Raw genomic sequence first — 24,341 nt, forward strand, 5'->3', positions numbered from 1 at the left:
CACTTTCTTGCCCACCCACCGACTCACATTCCAATAAACATAGGTGCACTCTTATCTCTTCTCACCCACTTTGGCCTCATCATTGTAATAGAGGAAGCCCCTGTGCATCAGATCCAGATGTTTCCTCAGTCCATTGATGCAAACCCAGCTGCATCTTTGGAAGCTGATTTCACATTTGGTTTATCTGTCTGTTAGATACTGGACATTTGGGTTGCTTCCAGTGTTTGATCATTCATGTACAAGTCTTTGTGGACGTAGGATTTCATTTCTCTCGGTAGATTACTAGGGGTGGAATTACAGGATCAAAGGTGGTCTATGTTAAACTTTTAAGGAAACTACCAATTGCTTTCTATTTCTATATCCTCACCAATACTTGTGATTATCTCTCTTTTTAAATATCACCATCCTCATGGGTGTGCAGTGATATCTCATTTTGATTTGTATTTTCTTGATGATTATTGATACTGAAGGTCTTCTGTATGCTTAGTGTCCATTTGCCTATCTTCTCTGGAGAAATATCTATTCAAATCTCTTAATGAAAAATTAATTTAAAATGATTGAAATCCTTTTTAAACGGTATCATTTATGTTCTTATTTACGAGATGTAAGGGTTCTTCATATATTCAGGATAAAACTTCTTTTTTTATTTCCTGAAACATTTGGTAATAATTATTTTCTCTATCTGACAGTGCTACAGTAGGTAATTTGAAATTCCTAGGCCTTAGGGTGCCTGGCTGGCTCAGTGGTTGAGCGTCCGCCTTTGGCTCAGGTTGTGACCCTGGGGTCCTGGGATCCGGTTTCGCATCAGGCTCCCCACAGGGAAACTGCTTCTCCCTCTGCCTGTGTCTCTGCCTCTCTCTGTGTGTCTTTCATGAATAAATGAAATATATTTTTTAAATAAATAAAGTTCCCAGGCCTTCACAGTAACTCCTCACAGGTGCAGCACTGATTAACAATCCCCACAAGCACATAAGCCATCTGCAGGCTCCCTTGATGGTTTTGTTCCCTTGGTGGGACCAGGTCATCAAAGTGGAGGTTGTTTGTGTCAGTGTTCCACAAGCAAGAGCTGAGTCAGTCATCTGCCCTGAATTTTAATTTTAGGCACCTTAAGTCTTCATGTTTGCTCACCGCCAGAGTGCCAGGAGCCCCTAATGAGAGCCCTTCCTGGTATATCATTCTTAATACATGCACAAGTTTGCATCTTCATTCACCAGGAGCCCCTTGGGGCAAGTGCAGTGTTAGCAGCACAGAGATTGCAGAAACTGCTGACTGCCCAGAAGTCCGTTTCTAAAGGACTCGAGAGGAATCCTAATGTCCATTCTACTCACCATTTGTCTCCCTCTGCATCATTTTCCCTTTGCCCTCCAGTGCCAACCTTCATAACACAGTCTCTAAATCTTTTTCTCGCGTGAGCATCGGCCATCTGGTGGTCAAATGTGCATTAAAAGTGCCTTTGACAGCATTGTGGAAATTGTCAATTCAGGAAGCACCTTGGGTTTCCATGCGAGATCACTGGTGGGCAACAACAGAAAGGTGTTTAGTTCCTAGAAGAAATTATATGAGGAAACAGTCTGATGTTCCACCAAGGCAAAAAGATTTCTTATGCTTTCAAATAATCTTGTTGTCTTACACATATATCAGTGCACATATATTAAGAGGAATTACTCGCATGTGGAACTTGTTAAATTCTTCATCTTTCACAACACGTTTGGTTGTAAATGCTCCTCCTGAGATTCCCGGGAGGATCAGTCCAACGAAGTAGATCAAAAAAACAAAGAAGAATGCTTCCTTTTATCTATGGTCTGCCTTCATTTGTTACATCCAGTTAGTTTCATATGTTCTCATATAACCAAGATAAAATTTGAGGAATTTCAAAAAAAAATAGTAAAGCAATCCCTGAAGAAAATTATGGCCTTAGTTATCATTATTTTAAGATTATTTATTTATTTATTTATTTATCCATGAGAGACACAGAGAGAGAGAGGCAGAGACACAGGCAGAGGGAGAAGCAGGCTCCCCGCAGGGAGCCCCATGTGGGACTCGATCCCGGGACTCCAGGGTCATGACCTGAGCCGAAGGCAGCTGCTCAACCGCTGAGCCACTCAGGTGCCCTGTTGCCTACTATTTAGCCTCATTTCTTCCTCTGTTAATTTACATTTCTGGTTTTTTTTATTGGCCCTGCTTCTGTTACTCTAAGAGATCCTTGTTAATCTTTTGGATTTAGGGTTTACAATATTAATTAGCCCTTAGCCAACATCAGAGATCTGAGTTACAGTTTGTTTAGTGACTTCCTTCTTTGTGAGGCACAAGCAAATCACCCTCCTTGGAATGTGGGTGTTTTTTATTTGTTGGATTGTTGGTTCACTTGGCTTTGCATTTCTGAGAACTCCACCAATCAAGAAAATGATCCTTTTCCCATGTTAGCCATCATCTGTATAGTAACAACATGTATACAAAGTCCCACTTGGACTTGGGTCAGCATACATGAAATACCAACGCAACATTTAGTTCCCAACCATCTGGAAGTGAATCACCACAATGCAGGTGCTAGGTTCATTTGTTCTACTAGAAAAATATACTTAGAGCGCCGAGGTGCCATAGTTGAAATTTTCCCAAGGTGTTTTGATGAGGCTTCTCAAATTTTCATCCCAATAAAATGTCCAAGCATAGGAAATGATTTTAGCTTAGTAGGGTCATTGAAATGTTGTCTTATGTTATCACTATCAGCATTTTAAAAATATTATGTGTCATCCATCAGCCAATTAATCAACATGAACATACATTGAGCCATTACTGTATGCCAAACAACGTGTTTAATAAATAGGGAAAAATACAGAATTTCGCCCTGGTTTCAGGGAGCCCAGATTCGTGCATCTATTCTTTTATTCATTTTACTAATGTTTATTAAACATCCCATGTGTGTCAGACACATAAGTTAGTTGAGGCGAAATGAGCATATTGTGTATGTAAGAGCTGTGCAGGAGATCAGAGAGGACAAAGCCTCCTGGAGGAAGTAGCTGGCAGAAATGTTTATCTCCCTCTTAATAGCCGATCTTCTGGTGACTTCTTTCACTTCTGATGTGACTGCAAAGCCTCCCTGACCTGACCTTGTCTGCACCGGGTTCCTCACATTACAAATACTTGCCGGGGTGAGAAGAAAGATAGCAGCATTGCTAAGTGGAAGTCTCCTTTTTGAAGTATCTTAACCTTTCTTCCAAGGGATAATTCTTTACAGCATAGATGCATAGTATATAAAAATCCAGCATCAGGATTCTTTAAATATATCTCACCTTTAAAAGACTCTTTTTCATACTTATGATTAACCCAGCGTCCCCGATCCTCCGTAACTATCCTTGAGTCATTATTATTTAGCAACCCACTCAGAGTGGTTGTTGTGGTGGTTACCTATGCTGCAATAACCAATGATCCCAAAACTTAGTGGCTTAAAACAACACGCATTGATTACCTTGTGGTTTCTGTGGGTTAGCAATGTGGCCATGACTAAGGTGGTTCCTTAGCCCCAGAGTTCTCATAAGCTGCACTCAGAAAGTTGGCTGATGCCTGGTGTCTTCTTTGGAAGTTAGAGTGGAGAAGGATGCACTTCCCGACTCACTTAGTGGTTACTGGCAGGGTCCACTTCCTTCACTTTTGAATGACTAAATGTCCCAGTTCCTCATTGGCTGTTGGGCCTGAGAGGCTGCCCTCAATTCCTTGCCAAGTAGGCCTCCCTAGCAGAACCGCTCACTTCATCATGACATCCCATCCAAGAAGGCCATAGAGACTGTCTGCTAGCAACATGGAAATAATAATTTTTACAATCCAATTACAATAATTGTGTCTCCTGACATTGCATATTGTATTATTTAGAAACAATTTGCGCAAAGGGAAGAGATTATGCAAGGCAGTTAATACCAATAGGTAGAGAGTATTTGCAGACATCTTAGAAGTTGGACCCATAATTATTTCACTTAGCAACTCTTATGTCACCTCTAGGGTGCAACTGTGATAATTAGTGGCCCTTGCCCTCAAGCATCTCCTAGTCGGCTTGCAAACATGAACATATTAACCTCTAACAACTTTAACTTGGAAAATGTTACAGTAAAATCAAGTTCAAACCCAATAAGCGTATGCAAAAGAGGGATATCTTTGTCCAAAACTGATCCCACCATGGGACTCTCATTTTCTCTCACAGTTAAAAATAAACACGCTGTCACTTTTTCTGTGGAACTTTCTCTGACACTTCTGTTTTTCCCCAACTCCATTCCCAAAAGAGTTAAGTTTTTTGAGGTTGTTGTTAAGAAACCCAGAACATAGGAATGGCTTTCCAGGTATAAAACAGCACAATGAAAGGCATGGAGAGATGGTACAATTTGACACATTCCAGGAACAGTGGAACTTACAATATGGCTAGAAATATTGGGGATATGTTTAGGGAAAGGGAGTTGTTGATGGCATAAAATATGTCTGGAAATGAGAAGTGTGCTTATAGGAAAGAAAACGTGAATACTATTACCATGCGGTGTGGGCTTTACCGTATAGAAAGGAGAGTGCCAGTGAGGTTCTCTAATTAGTAGATTTTGTGCTTGAGATAGATGCCTTAGAAAAGAACAATGGGAGGAGGACTGAGTATTTGTTGGAGACACTAGATCAAAGAAGGAAAGATAATATTCCAAGGAGAGTTTGATGATGTTGTAAAATAAGGTAATGAAAGAAGAAGGCCATGGAAATGGGGTGGTCAAATTTCAGGCATTGTTTTAGGGCTGAAGTTGACAGGATTGCCAGATTCAAGCAAGAGGTATTAGGAATGAGGGAGACAAATGGAAGAGCCAAGGATTTCTGTGGAATTTCTATTTTAAGAGAATAAAAGCCTCTAAAAAGAAGAACCCTGTCTTATTTGAGAACAGAATCTCAATATTTCTAATTGTGCCTGGTACTTGAATGTTGACAGTTGGTGGGTTGACAGATGAGCAGATGATGTATGTTGGATGGATGGAAAGATGATGGGTGGGCAGCATGGGTCTATTGATGGAGTTGTTGAACATCCAAGGGAACCGTAGAGAAATCAGTTTGGGGGTTATGTGAGGAAACGTGTCGAAAGAAGTAATAAGAACCTCAGGTGGCTAAGATTTAGGAGATTTAGGAGAACAACCTGAAAACTAACCCATGTTTCTTCTGTACGTTATTCCACGCTTTCCTAGTTTTCAAGAATTTGTTACTCCATCTGCATCCACAAATTTTGAGAAAGAATAGTTTCGTTAGAGAACAAATCTCTTCAGGAAGATCATATGAACATTTTGGAAATCTCTTAAATTTCTCATCACTTCATTCTAAGCCTGCAAGGCAACTACCAGTCTGGTCACTGATGCCATTTAGCATCCCTATAGGTTTTGTTAGGGACGTGGGAATATTGAAAAAATTTTTCCAGAAACTCATATCGAAAAGGCTTTCTGGGATCCCTGGGTGGCGCAGCGGTTTGGCGCCTGCCTTTGGCCCAGGGCGCGATCCTGGAGACCCGGGATCGAATCCCACGTCAGGCTCCCGGTGCATGGAGCCTGCTTCTCCCTCTGCCTATGTCTCTGCCTCTCTCTCTCTCTCTCTTTCTGTATGACTCTCATAAATAAATAATAATAATAAAAAATTTTAAAAAAAAGAAAAGGCTTTCTATTACTGCCATAACCATACTCCTTGGCACTTTTCAGGTTCCTTGGACATCAGATTTTCTGAGGCAGTGCTTCACAAACTTTAAAGTGCATCCTCTAGGGTGCCTGGGTGGCTCAGTTGGTTAGGATCCTGGGATCAAATCTGGCATCGGGCTCCCTGCTTAGCGAGGAGTCTCCTTCTCCTTCTACACCTCCCCCAGCTTGTGCTCTTACTCTCAAATAAAATCTTAAAAAAAAAAGAAAAAGAAAAGTACATCATCTAGAGATCTACCTCAAATGTGGATTCAGACTTTGAGCTGGGGCTTGACAGTCTTCTTTTCCTAATAAGCTTCGAGGCATTTCTGCTGCCACCGCTCCATGGATGGCCCTTTGAATGGCCTGGATGGTAAGGTACCATTTGGTATTGGTGACTTGGCTGATTTCATCTATTTTTGGTGACACAGTCAGGCTGTAAGCTGCCTTTCATAATTTCATTTACCTCCTGCCATTGCTCATAGCCTCCCTGTGTGAAGTTTTATTATCTCTCCCTTCCCTGATGCTTCTAGCTCGTCTAACTTAATGATAATATGTGAGGATAGCTCCAGCATGCTGTCTTTCCCTGCCTCCAGATCCTTAGTGAAGCTGTCAAAGCTGAGTGTCTCTCCCTCCACTTTCTGCCACCATTTCTTACCTTAATGCTTTGTTTGCAGTCCTTAGATTTAGTCTTCTGGTTCCACCACCCCCGCCCCTTGCCTGAAAAAGTCTTCAAACAGGCACAATCAATTAAGGTTCAGAGGTCAGGGATCAAGTCCTTTTTTTTTTTTTTTTTTCAAGTCCTTTTTTTAAGTAGGAATTTGGGATCTGATAATTTGCCATCTTGGGCGGGTCAGCGTTGTGTGTTAGGAAAACAAGGGAGTGATGCGTTCAGCCTTTGTTCCTAGGGAATGGTGGTTTAGCTCAAAACAAGGCAGCCCTAGTCTCCACCTTTGTGCTAAACAATTATATGACCTTGAGGAAATTGCTTACCCGTCCTGAGCCCAGGTTTTGTTGGTTGTAAAATAGTACATTAAATTTAAATAATCCTCTATGGTCTGCTAAAATTGATTACCTAGTGGCTGATCGAGCCTCATAGCCTCCTTATATGTCTAAACTAAATGAGAGAGTTTCCTAACATGAGGTCCATGGATCTCCACAAGAACTCTGTGAATAGAAGTCAGAGAGTCCATGAACCTTGATTCGCTGGGGAGGACGTGTGCGGAATTATATTTTTACTTTCACTGCCCTCTGGCTGTCAGTGAGCACTTTCTTTCCTTAATCAGGAATATAAGGGACAGACTCTGGTAGTATTTGCAGTGATTGTGACTTCGCCACCAATACAAAGCACACATCCATGTTATGTCACATTACAGGTTTTATAGACATCAGAATCTCATGGTATTTGCTACGACATCAACGTTTTGGTGCTTCTTAGACCTACTACTACCTCGTCTCATTGGACACGCTAGTGAAAAAGCACATCTAGTACGATCGGCCCCTGTTTGTCAATAGTAGGAGTTTTTGCCTCACAGGTCACATTTCACAAGGTATAGAGACATTTTTGATTGTTGCTACTAGGTAAGGAAGTTTTGTTGACCCTGTGTAATCGAGGCCAGGGATCCCGCTGAATATCCTAGAATCCACAAGACAGTCCCCTTAGTAGAAAAAGCATCCAGGCCCAAATTTCAATAGTGCTGTGATTGAGAAGCCCACTAAAGGCTTTGTAAAAATATTATAACTATATTGTAGTATAGTTAATTTCTTTTGTAATCCTGTGTATTTTCGTTTCTGCCTTTACAAACTTTGTTCTTAGAAGAGTCTCATAGGCTTGCTAGACTCTCAGAGGGGTGCATGGCACAAAGCATGTTAAAAGGAGCTGGCAGGCATCATCTGGATTCAGATCTTAAAGATTCAGATCTTTTAGCTCAACTACCTGACGCCCAAGGTAGCCTGACACACTGGAATAAGACAAGGTTCAAGCGTCTACTCTACCCAGACAGCTTCTAGGACTTTGACCAAATCATTTACACTTTCTTTGTCTTAGTACTTTTGGGCCTCTGTAACAAAGTACTGGGGATGGAGCAGCTTGAACAACAACAATTTATTTTCCACACTTCTGGAGACTTTTGAAGCCCAAGATGAAGGCACTGGCAGATTCAGTGTCTGGTTAGAACCTGCTTTTTGACTCATAGATGGTATGTACCTTCTAGCTGCATCCTTAAACATAGTAGAAGAAAAAAGTCCATTCCTTGTGGCCTCTTTTATAAGGGCACTAATCGCAATCTTGAGGACTCCTCCCCCCTGACCTAATCAGTTTCCAAAATCTCCGCCTCGTAATACCATCGATTTGGGGCTTTGGATTCCACATGTGAAGTTTGGGGGGAATCCAACCATTCAGACCATAGCATCTTGGAATCTGTTTTCTCACACAAGATGGATAAAATAGGGCAGCCCAGGTGGCTCAGCGGTTTAGCGCCGCCTGCAGCCCAGGGCGTGATCCTGGAGACCCGGGATCGAGTCCTGTGTTGGGCTCCCTGCATGGAGCCAGCTTCTCCCTCTGCCACTCTCTCTCTCTCTCATTAATAAATAAATAAAATCTTTTAAAAAAAAAAGATGGATAAAATAATCCTTCACCCAGAGTCAAGATACTAGGGCTACAAATGGCCAAATTTAGCCTACAGCCTGTTTTTGTCCATAAAGTTTTATTGCAACCCAGCCCCTACCCATTTGTTTACATATCATCCATGTCTGCTTTTACGGTCCAATGGCAGAGCTTGCTTACAACATGGAGAATGTAGCCCACAGTCCCTAAAATATTTACAATCCATCCTTTCTCAAAAAAAAAGTTTGTTTGATGCTGACTTAGAATATAGCTGTAAGGGTGAAGGGACACCAGGCATAAAGATTTAGCTCAATGGGGATCCCTGGATGGCTCAGCGGTTTAGCATCTGCCTTCGGCTCAGGGCGTGATCCTGGGGTCCTGGGATCGAGTCCCACGTCGGGCTCCCTGCATGGGGCCTGCTTCTCCCTCTGCCTATGTCTCTGCCTCTCTCTCTCTCTGGGTCTCTCAGGAATAAATAAATAAAGTCTTAAAAAAAAAAAGATTTAGCTCAATGCCAGATCTAGGCTGAGCCACCTAATCAGATTTTTGTCACCTTTCACTTGTTGATATAAGATCTTTGCTGGTCTCCAGGCAGCCTTTATTCACAGAAGGGACTCTCAGGGGCTTGTTTTGCTCAAATAATCACCATCCGATGCTTTCAAATCTAAATAAATTTATTTAGAGTTCAGTTGTAAATGAAAATCCTAGTATCTCAATAGGTCAAATTCTTTTAGCTATTATAAGACTACTCCACACCAAATTTGTGCAGATACTGTAACCAAGAAATATTAACATGGGGATTTTCAGTCTTTTGGTTATTTCTCTTTTCAGTTCTACACTGGCCCAGATTTTAAAGATGCTCTTACACTTAGCAAGTCAAATGCAGTGTCAGTTTCTCTCTCTCTCTTTTTAAAGGTTTTATTTATGTATTTGACAGAGAGAGAGAGAGAGAGAGAGAAAGCGAGAGGGCACAAGCAGGGGGAACAGACAGAGGGAGAGGGAGGAGCAGACGCCTCACCTAGCTGAGAGCCGGACTCAGGCCTTGATCCCGGGACCCCGGGATCTTGGCCTGAGTGAAAGGCAGACTTTCAAACAACTGAGCCACGCAGGCGCCCCACAGTGTCAGTTTTTGAGATGACTTTGGACCCGAGATTTCAACATATCGAAGCCGGGTGTTTCTATACAAACAAACATATTATCCCATGAAATCTGGCGCCTGCCTCGCTTGCTGAAAATTTGAACAAGCGGTTTCAGCAGGTCCCTGGGAGGAATCCTAACGTGTTGTGCTCTCCGTGTCTGCCTGGCTGATGTTGGGGAGCCCAGGGCTTCCCAGGGGTGTGGTCAGGGAGCCCAGATCCCTGCAGTTGAATTACATATAAGACCTGGTCCTTTCTTCTCCCTGAACACTGCAGACCCCGCCCGGATTAATCCACCCAATTGGAATTCGCGTGGTTTTGCCTCTATGTCCCTGTCAATGCCCTTTTGTAGAATTTGAGGATTTTTGAACTGGGGGCAAAACGCTGTTTCTTTTTATATTCTCAGCACCCACCAGGTTCTTGGATTTTTCAATCTGATCCGATTGAATTCTCTACCCGGTTGTCTAGCCTGTCACCAAAACTCCCGAGGCTCTGATATTAGCATATCGAATAATAGAATTTTGTTGATTCTGGAGTCCTTCTCCTGTGCTCCTTGAAACTCAGCCATTCATTCCCCCTGGATCTGCTGCGGAATAAGCACTTTTCTCATTTATATCTTCCTGTCATCAGGGCCAAAGTGTAAGATACATCAAAGTCTCCCTGGATGCTCAGTGCCCCAGGGCAGGCACAGTGAACAACTTCTAAAAAGTATAAACCCCTGAGATCTCCCAGAATAATTCAGATGGGCATAACTCACTTGGGAAGTGTTTAGGACCCACTGCCAGGTGGGGAGAATGGGCTCTCCATGCTTTTATTTATTTATTTATTTTTTCTCTTCAAACCTGTGCTATTTTATTTTATTTTTTTTTAAAAGATTCTATTATATACTTGATTGGGGGGGGCGAGTATACAAAGCAGGGGGAGTGGCAGGTAGAGGGAGAAGCAGATTCCTCTTTTTTTTTTTTTTTGAGAAGCAGATTCCTGCTACAAACCTGAACTATTTTATTATTTTTTTTAAACCTGAACTATTTTAATAAGACTGCAAGACTTGTCTAGACTGCAGACTCCCACCATGACTTAGTTTAGAAAGATCGAGGTAGTGATGTTTAGTGATAAACTGCAAGGGTCAGGCAGGGAGGAGAAAAAAACAGCATCTTTCCATACTTTAATGCATGGGCCAACCCTTTATTAAAATAATCTTTCCAGGGCGCCTGGGTAGCTCAGTGGTTGAGCCTTCGACTTGGGTCTGGATTGCAGGGTCCCGAGATCAAGTCCCACATCGGGCGCCCCGCAGGAAGCCTGCTTCTCCCTCTGCCTGTGTCTCTGCCTCTCTCTGTGTGTCTCTCATGAATAAATAAATTAAATCTTTAAAATAAATAAATAAAAAATAATCCTTCCAGCTTAGGGCTCCGCAGCGTAAGGAAAATTTGAAAAAATAAAAATGCATCCCAGCCAGTGGCAAATCTTGAAAGCCGGGCTGAAAGCTCCCTAATTATCAGTTAGCCACTTTACTTATCTTTATTGTCCAACAGTTAGCTTTTCTGCTTAAAATCACTGCTAGAAACAGCTGGAGAAATGGTTTAGGAGAAATGTCATTTAAAGGCCCCGTGTCGAGCCACCGTGGCAGTATGTCAATAAAAGAGTCGTCCAGATTTTTGCATAGCGTTTCCTAATGAATGTTAGTTCTATGCCAGCCATCACTTTATGAAATATATTGTATCCTGAATTGTGAGAGCTTTACTTGGTGCCAACTGCCTTTCTTCCTGTTCTCAGTAGCCCACAGGCAGCTCTATTACAGTGTGTCCTTATTACCAGAATGTTTTCCAATTAGTGGTTTGTAAGCCTCAAATTGGAAGGTGGAATGTAATTTTCCATAGAAATAATGTTAAAAGTGGTGGCAAAATTCCAGGCTAGCCCACAAAAGGTACTTAATTAACATATAATTTAGCTGTATTTGGGATTATAGAGTCTTTCCCATATTTTTCCCGTGTGACATGGTATTATGATCCATTAATTTCAGCTCTCCTTCCCCTGGAGCAGAAGTGGCAAATGAGTCCACCCAGGAAAATCCTCAGAGCTGAATTCAGCTGAGCCTTTGCCTGGCCCTGACCTCATCCTCCCCTAAAACACTAGTATTTGACTTGAAAGATCCTATTTGTGTTTACATGTAAATATGACAAGAGCAAGGGGCACCTGGGGGCTCAGTCAGTTAAGTGTCTGCCTTTGGCTCAGGTCACAATCCCAGGGTCCTTGGGCTCCCTGCCCAGCAGGGTGTCTGCTTCTCCATCTCCCTCTGTGGCTCCTCCTGTCAAATAAATAAATAAAATCTTTTTTTAAAAAAATCATCATATGTGATAAGAGCAATAATACAAGGAGATAATATTTATTAATTAAAAAATCATCATATGTGATAAGAGCAATAATACAAGGAGATAATATTTATTAAATGTTCATATGTGTCCATCACCCTTATAAACTGTCCCATAGAGTGGTGCTACTTCCGTATTTCACAGCTGAGGAACTGAGGCACAGAGATGTCCATCCAGTACGTTGCCCAAGGTCGTAGAGCTTTCAAACAGCTGAACCAATTGAAGCAGAAGTGGCCTGGTGTCAGGTGCGGAGCCCTAGGTGCCATAGTTCAGTGCTCAGCAAACCATAGCGCTCTGTCTCTTACTGTGTGGCATTTGAGCTAAAAAGGGTCTTACCATTTCTAAAGTGTTGGGATTGGTAAAGAAGAGTATTGTGTCACCTGTGAAAATGCTACGGAATATAAATTCCTGCTTTCACACAGGCATATAGGAACACAAGCGCTGGAACACAGCACATGCCTATTCGTGTCTATACTCTGTTTAGCTGCTTTGGGGCCAGAATGGCCAAATTGAGTAGTTGTGACCCTGTTGCCTACAAAGCTTAAAATACTCTCTGGACCTTTTCAGGAAGTTTGCCAATCTCTGCTTTAGTGCACAGGAAGCTTTCGGGCCCAACGTCTCTATTATTATAAATCCTCAATCAATATTGGCATTTTGAAAAACAAATTCGTCTCCCTCCCATTGCTGGAGCTAGTGCACCGGGTTCTCCCACTCAGAAGGTGCCAGACAGCCCAATCCTCAGTTTCAGGACCCTGCTGCCGGCACCTCCTTGCAAGCCCCCGCTAGCTTCCCCTGCCAGGGCTCGCTCAAAGGCCTTGAGCCTGAGGGTTTGCTTGTCTCATTGGGACAGTGGTTCTTGAGATCTTCGCTGGTGTCCCGTTAGGCAGGAGGGCTCCAGGAAGACCAAATGCATCTTCTGGGGGACTAGAGGGCTAGACTCCAAATTCAGCTGCCTGGGAGGGTCTTAAGGTATTGACTGAGAGGGATACTTTGGGTTTTGGGGGTTTTTTTTGGTTTTTTTCCATATCATTATTTTTAATGTCCAATGTTTATAATATGAGGGCCAGGGCTTTCTCCTCAACTCAAGTTTATAAATTTTCATTTGGCTTGTGAGGCCAATAGGGATACTTCTTCTTGTCTAATTTGGTTTCTGGGAAGACTTCATTCAGGTCCTCAATGGTCATCTGATCAAATGGAATTATGTTCTTCATCTTCTCCAGCTCTTTTTCATATTCTTCAATCCTGGCCTTTGAGAGGGACAAAAACTCAGCACAGCTTTTCACATCTTTTTCCTCAGCATCCACCTGGACAGTGTATTTATCCTCTGGCACAGGAACCTTCAGGGCATTAAACTTCTTCTCAAAGTCATCTACCAAGCCAGCCTTTGCCACATTGGCCTTGTAGTAAGCCCAGTCGATAGCAGGTGGTTTCTCAGGAAGAGTAGCCAACCTGGAGGTAAGCATCTCATTCCAGGATTTCAGGGAGTTGGCAGTGGCCTTCTGGTTTGGGGGTATGATCTCCCCAAAAGCTACCCAGTCAATGGTTTTTAGAGCAAGTTTTCGCCCAGCCATCTTGAGATCCTTCACGGACCCCAGCGGCCCACAGTCCACAGCCGAGAGGGATACTTTGGATCCATTCCTAAGCAGAGTGTACCTCCCCTGCCTGAAATAATGTAGTCTCTATAAATGAGGAATGTAACATCTAGCAGAAGTATTTAGTAGTGAGAGGCTCTTGCCTATGTATGTTAAGAGATTGTGGGGTGCCTGGGTGGCTAGGTGGTGAAGCATCTGCCTTCGGCCCAGGTCATGATCCCGGGGTCCTGGGATGGAGCCCCACATCGGGCTCCCTGGTCAGTGGGCAGCCTGCTTCTCCTTCTCCTGCTGCCCCTCCCCCCCACTCACTCTCTCAAATAAATAAATAAATAAAATCTTTAAAAAATAAAAAATGTACAAAAATATTCAGAGTAGCATTTTAATAGCAAAGACCTGGCTACGACCCCAATGGTGGCAAGCTGGAGAAGAAATAAATAATTGTGGCTCACTTCATTGTCTTCCTCAAATGTTTACTCAGCTGATGTATTAAGAAAGATGTATCCTATTTCTCTCTTTCTCTCTCCTTTGTCTCTCTCTCTCTCTCTCTCTCTCTCTCACACACACACACACACACACACACACACACACACACACAGGGAAGGGAGTGAGCAGAAGATGTGTTATCAAATACATGGCTCCTGTAGACTCCACCTTCCTCGGGGAACGCTAGAGCCAGTATAGAACAAGACTCAGAGTTCTGCCAAAGGAGGGGCAGGCCCCATGGTATTAGCATTGATGGAAGGACAACTACTTGGAAGCATTAACACCTTGACAATTACTTGTGCTACTCTCAGGCTGAGGTGACCCTGTCACCAGAATAAATACCCTGAGGCAGAAAGAACTAAACACTGTGGGGTGAATGCCCATGGACCATGGGTAGAGTGGCAACTATTATGCTGTCCTTGCAGCTGAGGCAGTGATGACATCTCCCTCCACCTCTGTTCAGCTCTGACCAAGAAAATGCCTAAACGTATAGATGAGTCTCTGCTCTAACGTATAAATGAGTTGCTTCTCCATGCCCTACACCTTTAAACACTGGCATTCTCACCAAAACTTAGCGAAGTAACATTTGATGTCAGATATGACCTGGCTCCTGCCTCAACCAAAAATCTCTCTCTCTTTTTTTTAAGATTTTATTTATTGATTCATGAGAGACACTGAGAGAGAGGCAGAGACACAGGCAGAGGGAGAAGCAGGCTCACCGCAGGGAGCCCCATGTGGGACTTGATCCCAGGACCCCAGGTTCACGCCCTGAGCCCAAGGCAGACACTCAACCGCTGAGCCGCCCAGGCGTCCCAAATAAAAGTATCTCAATGAAGTAATGCTAAGTGCCTAGAGCTTTGAACGTTGCCACTCTTTGGTGTCTTATGTGAGATAAATGTTTTTGGAAACTTAAAGTACATGGATAAATGAATTTATATGGAGTTATGATTTAGAGGTCAATTATTAAGGATTTTGAGAATCTTTTTTTTTAACTTTTTTTTTTAAATTTATTTATTTATGATAGTCACAGAGAGAGAGAGAGAGGCAGAGACACAGGCAGAGGGAGAAGCAGGCTCCATGCACTGGGAGCCCAATGTGGGACTCGATCCCGGGTCTCCAGGATCGCGCCCTGGGCCAAAGGCAGGCGCCAAACCGCGGCGCCACCCAGGGATCCCCGGATTTTGAGAATCTTGTGGTGGAAAATTACTGCTGCAATACTATAAATGATACAAGTAATTAAAAAAATAATTCATTTTTTGGCCCACTAGAACTACTTCAAAGATTATAATCTTTTGGATATAATTATGAATATAGAAATAATTTTTATATAAAAATAATTTGGGGGATAATTTTCACATTAGAGTGAACGGTAAGCACACTTAATACCCAACATTACAGTAAACATTAAATATAAATGTGCGGTAGACATTTTTACAAGCTGTTTTATAAAGAATTTTCAATATGACAAAAGGTTTATGGCATAATGATAAGGGCTAAAAAAGTATACAGGACGTGTGATTCCATTTATTTCTATAAAAATTTTAAAACAAAATAGTGCAAAAATAGAATAAAAATTGGGCAGCCCAGGTGGCTCAGCAGTTTAGCGCCGCCTTCAGCCCAGGGCCTGATCCTGAAGACCTGGGATCGAGTCCCACGTCGGGCTCCCTGCATGGAGCCTGCTTCTCCCTCTGCCTGTGTATCTGCCTCTTTCTCTCCCTCTCTCTCTGTGTGTCTCTCATGAATAAATAAATAAAATCTTTTTTAAATATAGAGTAAAAATTGAAAACACATGTTGCTGTCTCTACAGCAAAACATTAACAATGGAATATAGAAATATTCTTCGGTGTGATTTTTTTTAATCTATATTTTCTACCTTCTCTCCAGAGATAAGGTATGGCTTTTGCAGTAACAATGTGAACTTTAACAATTAAGTAGGTTGGTGCAGGATAGGATAATTCATCAAAGAATAAAAGATTATAAATGACAAAAACACATAATCCTTTAATGAAGGACTCTGGGATCAAAATTTCTAACTGTACCTTGTCCATTTTTTTTAAGATTTCATTTATTTATTCATGAGAGACAGAGAGGCAGAGGCACAAACAGAGGGAGAAGCAGGCTCCCTGTGGGGAGCCCTATGTGGGACTCAATCCCAGGACCCCAGGGTTGCACCCTGTGCCAAAGACAGATGCTCAACCACTGAGCCACCCACATGCCCCTATCTTGTCCATTTTAATAACCTCTAGATGCAAATCACTTTTCAGGGATTAAAACTTGCCAAAGGTACTTTACAAGAAATTTTCTTTCATTACAAGTATTTTATTTTATATATTTATTTATTTTTATTTTGTTTTATTTTATTTCTTGGAAGTTATCTCTCAACCCATCATAGGGTTCAGACTCCTGACCCTGACATCCAAAGTTGCAAGTTCTACTGAGTGAGCCAACCAGGGGCCCTTTTTTCATTACAAGAATTGTAAATTACACATTCACAAGTATGATCTTTACAAATTTCTAAGTATCTCTCATATATATCTTTATTAATTCTATAATAGTAGAAAATGTAGACCTTAAGATTCTGTTTGTTTTAGGTTTAATTAGCTTCTTAGTGTGGTTATCCTGAAAAGAAATTTTGCCCCATTGGGTATACTGATCCACTATATTATCATCATCATAATTATTATTGAAATTCAAGATGTCAAAAGAGATCACTAACTAACAATGAAGTTATCTCATTGATATCTGAACATTGTGAAACAGAAAAAAAAGACTAGTTTAAATGAGAAGGCTTTTATAAGAGGTGTCACGACCCTAGAGAGGGTCATAAAGAGGGCCTTTTAGTTGTGTACTAGTCCATCTCTCTGGGTTATGCATTCCCTCCTCATGTCATTCAATTATTGCAACATTGTTGTTTAACGCTTTCTGAAATTTGATAAGTTGACTTGCCCAAAGTCATGTAACTGCTAAATGCAACAGTCTGGAATCCTATCCAGTTCTGTGGATTTCACAGTTCTGTGCCTTTCACCCGTTTGGCCACATGCCAACATGATGACATCTAGTATAACTGCAGTGCATCCTACCCTAAACTGTCCTTTGGTTCTCATTAAAGAGTGTCACTCCGTTATGGCTTCCTTTTCTGGTATTTTCTCCACCACTCTGTGGATTGCTTGAATGAGAAGTAATCTGATGGGAACCGGAGGGAACTCGGCAGCTTAGTCTAGAGCATGGCACACAGTCAACAATTGAATGGACAGGAGACCAGCTACTGACAGGATATAGTAGCCAGTGTCGCGTCTGGTCGCATCAGGCAGAAGATGTGGGTTTCGATCATCATGAGGAAGGCATGGGTCTGGGAAGTGGTTAGCTAATACATTTTTGAGAAGCAAAAAATAGACTGGAATTCAATGAAAGCAAATAAGGCCTGGGCAGCCCAGCTCAGGATGTGACTCTTCGTTAGGAGTTTCCCTTGGAGGAGCTCAGAACCATGGATAGTGCCCGGGATGGTAAAGGTTCGTAAGGAGGCTGCTTTCCTTCGGAGTTCCAGCTTGATTTTTTTTTTTTTTAATTTTTGCAGAAGTTTTAGTTCTGAAAAACTTCCTATTATCTCCTTGGGGATCTCACATGCAGCATAAGGAAGATAGAGCTGCAGCTAGCAAAATAAGCCTTTTGCTGAAGGTGACCACACACACACACACACACACACACACAAATGAAGGCGACCACACATACAAAAGTACTCAGATTATCAGATTTTTTAAAAAGCCATCACTTCTAGCCAATAGTAGTAGGAATTCCATAGGTTGTTTTGTGTATGTTGGTGATAGGGACCTCATAGGGAGTTATGGGTTCCGCCCTCACCCCACCCCCACCCCACCCCATAGCTTTTCTCTCCCAGGGGAGCTCAGAACTACTAACGACGCCAGCCTCCTCTTTGGAAAATTCTGTAAAGGAAAAATGTCATTTATTTCACAAATCTGATTCCTACAATGAGAATTCAAAATTCTGCTTCTCGTATAATAATAACTTTTAAAATTTTCCATTAAATTAGATTACTCAAATTGTAGATCTTTTTCATTTATATTCTATAGCTGAAATTAAGCTTCATTTTCTTAATTAATTCTTACAATTTTGTATTTTGTATAAGGTTATTTTAATACAAAAGCCCAGAATGTATCTATGTAGACAGACTTACGTTTCTTCTCTGAATTTGTCAACCTCTGCATTTGGTTCTGAGTCAGAGCTACAAAAAGATTTATTGGGTTCCATGCTGCTAGCTCTCCATACCTATTGTTGAACAGTATCCATGCGCCAATATACCAACATTTCCCAAACTCTCTGAAAGTAAAGGCTTCCAAGGAATAGAAGTTTGGAAAACTTTGCCTCTCCTCCGCCTTTTTTTGGAGAATCACAATGCTCTTTATCATTTATGTTCTGAATAAAGAAATCATTTCCATGCCCTTCAACTCAGGGTTTTCCCAATCCTTTGAATCTTAGAAACCCCCCTTTTTTTCATAGTAGTCCACATACTATCTTCCTGAGCTCTGATTTACTTATAAAACTGTATTACATGCAGTCAGTTTACCAGAATAACGATGAGGGAAATAATGCATCTAATACATAAAATCAGTGAGATTTACATCTCTCTCTCTTTTTTTTTAAAAAAAAAAGATTTTATTTATTTATTCATGAGAGACAGAGACATAGGCAGAGGGCGAAGCAGGCTCTCCTCAGAGACTCGATCCCAAGACTCTGGGATCATGACCTGATCCAAAGGCAGATGCTCAAGTACTGAGTCACCCCTGTGCCCCTGAGACTTACATCTCTTAACCTGAGAATGTATAATTTTTTGTTTTCCTAGCTTAAATATTTACCTGTGACAGGGTCAATTTTAGTTAGAAATTGCATGTATGTCTTTCTTAAGTGGAGCATTTTGGAAGTTGGGGAAATACTTTTCCAACAGGAAGGAGGTATAACACATTACAAAGTAACAGGTATATAGTAGAAGTGTAGTCTTGAGTTTTTCAAACCATAATTCAAATCGATGCTATTGGTCAACAATTAGTTCTATCACTATTCTAGGGTAGAGTTAGTTCTATGTCAGGTGTGGAATATAACCAAGCTCCAATTCCAGGACTAAACTCCCACAAAATGATCTTAAAGGTGAAAGCATCTTCCTTGAAGAGTAAAACTTATACAAATAAAATAAGTAAATAAATGACAGCACTATATCTGATGTTTTTCCACAGAATAGACTGATTTCAGATTCACTGAGGTGTAGTATTAAATATTGCATGATAGCATGCCAAGTGCAAGAACCATAGTACTGTGTTTGTAGCTTCAACTTTGAATGCAGTTTTCCAACCCATTTGTTGAAGAGTATTCATTTTCAGAGGCAAATGATGTAGCAAAAAAAAAAAAATGTTCTCTATATGTTCACAGCCTTTTTTTTTTCTTTTGGTTTGTGGGTGAGGAAGATTGATTTCATATTACTCCTCAATTCGTAGAACATTAATCCTTCTCGATCCACATAATGCTCCCCTACATGCGTGCTCATATATATCTCTTTGTGAGTGTAGCTGCCCTCCTTTATAGTGAGCATAATATATGTGAATACAGTACATAAATAGTACCACATATTTATATATTAGTTTTTCTTATATAACATCCTCTACATTTGTGTTTTGGGGAATATTTTTCTATATTTTATTTTATTCTCTCCTATGGAACAACTAACTAGAGATGTTTAGTTGCATTTCTGTGCTTTAAATTTAATTGAAATGTTTCCTTTCTTTACACTTTACCAATTCAATTCCCAGTTATGTTCTTTTCTTTCACTTTGCTTTTATTCATTGAAGTTCCTTTTCTAAAAAAAAGGATTTTATTTATTTATTCATGAGAGACACAAAGAGAGGCAGAGACACAGGCAGAGGGAGAAGCAGGCTCCTTGCAGGGAGCCTGATGTGGGACTTGATCCTGGGTCTCCAGGATCATGCCCTGGGCTGAAGGCGGCGCTAAACTGCTGAGCCACCCGGGCTGCCCTAGAAATTCCTTTTTAAATTTAATCTTGTTCTATAAGTTTTTAAAACCTGTACCTGGTCCCGGTGCACCATCTCCAAAATGAGATGTATTCAAAGGTGAAATGTTGTGCATATACAAAGGTGGAATGTTTTCTCTGTCCATTCCACCTTCTTCAGTCTCTCCTCAGAGGTAATACTTTAATTTTTTTCTAGTTTTTATTCCATCCTTTGATTATGGATAAACTGAGGCACATTAAAAAAAATGAGTTTATTATAACAAAAATCAATTCCAGTTGGGACATGCCAAACCAGAAGTAGTTTGGAGCACTCCAGTGACGGGCACTGGGCAAGGACTTCTAGACAAAAGGCAGAAGAATGTCAGAAAATCATTGATTGGCCGTAGTGTAAAGCCTACTTGGCTCTGTGTTTGATTGTTCTTAATGTTTTGACTTTATCAACTTATGGCATTTAAAGGCTTAGATTTTGGTTTGCTTAAGTAGGCTGCCTTTGGCATTAGAGCCAGGCTAGTCTAATGGCCTCCTCGTTTCATTAATTTACTACTTATCTTTGGTTTTAAAATAAACAGTTGCATATTCAACATGCTCTGTTCCACCATGTTTTTCATTTTACCTTATATTCTGGAGATCACTTACTAGAGAAATAAAGGAGCGGTCTTTGTTTTATTTTGCAACTGCAGAGAATGCTAACGGACATTTGGGTTGGTTCTAGTCTCATCCTACTACAAATAGTGCACTAACTTCGTGACATTTATCCATATTCCAAAAAAGGACATCTGGTCCTCTATTTTTACCTGCAGCAACCTCCTCCACATGGGATTGCCTTCAAATCATTGCCCCTGACCCTGGGCCCCAGGTCTTTGCACAAACTCGCCAAAGCTGTAGTTGGCACTGAACTCACAGGCCCAGGTCCTGCTCAATTAATGACTGAGTGCAAGAAAGCTGGAGTCTCGGTTGTGTCCACTACCTTGAGAAGCATTTCAGGAGAAACATCTGTTTAATTTAAGCATTTAAATAATGCTCTGAGTTTTATCTTCTAGACACTTTGAGTTGTAACCTGGCTAGATTTCCCTCCACATTTGCTTCCAGAAAGTTGAGTGCCTAATTTATGACCCACTCAGCAATATGTAAAACTACATGATTGTATTTTCCTTTCTCTTGTTAAACTAAATTTTTTTTAAATCAGTATTATGGTAAACATCATTTTTTAAAATATTGAGTGATTCTAGGTCTGTGAAGCCAAAGTCTTGCTGCAACAGTCTCATTTTGTATCCTGGCCTTGTCAGTATTCTAGGAGGACAGATGCAAATATATCTTGTTATTCCATTTAAAAGGATGTTTACAAACATCAGTGCCCTTGAAAAATGTATCTGACTGCAGCTTTCCAAAGCCCTGTAATGAGTATTTCTCTACCATGATGACATTTTGAGGGGATTCCAGAAAAAAAAATAGTGACCTGACCCAAGAAGCTGTGGGGTCAGGGGTTTTTTTATTGAAAAATTTGCATCAGGGACCTCAGAGGCCTCCTTCATAATTTCACATATGGGGGGGGGTGTCAATAGTTATCCTTGGGGCATTTTCATTTTTATGAGTTTCTGCCTTTGTATATTTATAAAACAAAGAACATATTATTATTATTTTTTTAATAAATTAATTTTTATTGGTGTTCAATTTACCAACATACAGAAAAACACCCAGTGCTCATCCCGTCAAGTGTCCCCCTCAGTGCTCGTCACCCATTCCCCCCCCACCCCCCGCCCTCCTCCCCTTCCACCGCCCCTAGTTCATTTCCCAGAGTTAGGAGTCTTCATGTTCTGTCTCCCTTCCTGATATTTCCCACACATTTCTTCTCCCTTCCCTTATATTCCCTTTCACTATTATTTATATTCCCCAAATGAATGAGAACATACACTGTTTGTCCTTCTCCGATTGACTTACTGCACTCAGCATAATACCCTCCAGGTCCATCCACGTCGAAGCAAATGGTGGGTATTTGTCGTTTCTAATGGCTGAGGAATATTCCATTGTATACATAAACCACATCTTCTTGATCCATTCATCTTTCGATGGACACCGAGGCTCCTTCCACAGTTTGGCTATTGTGGACATTGCTGCTAGAAACATCGGGGTGCAGGTGTCCCGGCGTTTCATTGCATCTGAGTACAAAGAACATATTAAAAGACATACATGTTTTAGAATTTGGCAAGTAGTTAACCCTGCTTTAAAAAAGTTAGTAACAGTGATAAATATATATATGTATGTATGTTTATATTTAATGTTATACTTTAGCTTGTGTTTATGTTCATGTCAAAAAATATGATCGAGGGAGTATTTTATACAAATTTTTGTCCTATACAAACATACTTCTTTAGCCAGCATCTTTGACAAATTAGATATGCTCTGAAAGAGTGGTATTTTTGATTCCAAGAGTTGCTAATCTCCAATGCAAGGCCCTCTGTGTCTTCAGGAGCTGCCCAAATGTTGAATATGGTGGTTTATATGTGAAGAAAAGGTTAACAAAGGAGTTCTTGTTTTTCAAATCCTAGCCTTGGCCTAGTAGTAACTCTTGTACTCTATTTGTTGTGGAATGATCTATCACAGCTGCTAACTCAGAAATCGAATTGATTTGGTGAGCCCTGTAGCTGCCACAGCAGACTGCTCTGTCCTAGGGAATCCCAAGGGGTCTAGACAAATCGAAAGCATAGCCCCTGGCTGGGTTTGCCAAGAATGTAGCCAAATAAATTTATCACAAGAGAAACCAATAACTCAAGAAATGAGGTTTGGAGAAGAGAAAGCCAGAGATTTATTTCGGGTGCCTGTGTCTGGAGGAGGTGGCAGGCCCAAACCTCAACAACTGACTTCTCTGCCTGCAAGATGGACACCTAGAGTTGATAGGAAAGCTCTAGGGCAGTCAGTGCAGGCAGGGAGCGTGCGATCACAGGTGGAGCGTCAGTATGTGTTCAGCCCATGCTCATGGGCAGGTGAAGGTCTTGTCGAGTGTGTTCTTTGGTGTATTCTGTTGATATCAGAACTTTTCTGATCTGATGGTTGGCTTGTTCCAGGTCATTGTGAAACACCTTCATCAGTGCCTCAACGAAGTGCAATGAGAAATAGGCACAATGAGGGGCACCTAAGTGGCGCAGTTGGTTAACTGTCCAAGTGTTGGTTTTGGCTGAGATCCTGATCTGAGTTAAGGTCCCATGATGGAGTCCCTGTAGGGCTCAGCACAAAGTTGGCTTAGCATTCTCTCTCCCTCTGCTCCTCCCACTCATGCGCGCGCTCTCTCTAAAATAAATATTTTTAAAAGCTGGGGGAGCAGAGATTTTTTTAGGAGAAGACGGTAAATCAGGATTGGAAGTCTTCTATGGATCAAGTTCTGTAGTATTCAGTAAGCTTATTTAATTTTATCATCATCTTCTGGATTAGACATATTTCCCCCATTTTGGGGAAAGAGACAACAGTCTCAGGGAGATGAAGTCAACCAAAGACATACTTAACATCAGGTCTCCTTTTTAGTCTATCCTAAGTCTGAAAGATACCAAAAAGCCAGTCTTTTACCACCACATTGTACAATTGGAGATGAACAGGATGTCAAACTTTGCACATTCTTCCCCAAAGTCACCAACCAAAGCATTCATGAGTGACAATAATGGCTGCCATTTGTACATTCCTTCTTGGGCTGCAATTAACCTGCATGCATTTCATTTGATCTCACAAGGTTGATTGATCATGCAAAACTGTCCTATGCTCTCCCTTTAAAAACACTTGAAAGCACATAATCTGGAAGTGAACAAGAATAGATTCCTGCCTAACAAGCCATTGATAAAAAGAAAGAGAAAAGAAAAGGGCCTTCAGACATTTAGATGACCATCCTTGTTGTCTTGTAAACAAAACAATAGCAACACTCTTACCTGTCTCTGCAAGTACAAGGTTATAATGAAAACCAGACATTTTATGTTTTTAATTCGAGACATATCTTCAGGAAGTTATCTGCCTTTAAAATATAAACAGTTTTTTTTTTTTTTTTTTTGCTAAATGATGCCTGTTGTAGCATGATACATGTCAACTTTCTTCAACAGGAGATAGCAGACAAAATGCATAGTTTTTTCCCTTACACATAAGAAGGCTAAGCAAAAGTAATGTCTTTTGGGAAACATCAGGCTTAGTTATTAAATGGATTTGTTCAAATAAGGACAGCATTTAAATACCCTCCCAGGATGAAAAGGGCAAGTTCAGGGCATGAAAAGGCTGGGGAGCAAGAAATTTTCTCTACCCTGCAAAGGTTTTTCCGGCTGGCCTGAGAACTAAATTGTTGTGAGACAGATTAACAAGTCAAATTTAACTTCATTCATACAGGAACCCCTCATATTTGAGAAGTTCAATGACAGAAATATAAAATGAAGCATCAATGCCATCCTCAGCTGAGCAACAGGATAGGGTCCTGGGGCTT

General features: G+C 41.1%; 2 protein-coding genes across 4 annotated transcripts in view; one reads left to right on the forward strand and one right to left on the reverse strand.

Moving 5' to 3' along the window:
- The window catches only part of FRMPD4 (FERM and PDZ domain containing 4), a 562,086-nt gene that overhangs the window by 392,972 nt on the left and 144,773 nt on the right, over positions 1 to 24,341 (forward strand). The window lies entirely within an intron of this gene.
- On the reverse strand, positions 12,871 to 13,373 carry LOC121482347 (ATP synthase subunit d, mitochondrial-like). Its single transcript, XM_041740252.1, has one exon. The coding sequence runs from the start codon at positions 13,351 to 13,353 to the stop codon at positions 12,871 to 12,873; it is 483 nt and encodes a 160-aa protein (XP_041596186.1). The 5' UTR covers positions 13,354 to 13,373.

This window comes from Vulpes lagopus, chromosome X (genome assembly GCF_018345385.1).
Source record: "Vulpes lagopus strain Blue_001 chromosome X, ASM1834538v1, whole genome shotgun sequence".
NCBI lineage: Eukaryota > Metazoa > Chordata > Mammalia > Carnivora > Canidae > Vulpes > Vulpes lagopus.

Bases quoted from the DNA above. Each gene is read 5' to 3' on its own strand.
- LOC121482347 (XM_041740252.1), bottom strand. From the start codon at position 13,353: ATGGCTGGGCGAAAACTTGCTCTAAAAACCATTGACTGGGTAGCTTTT.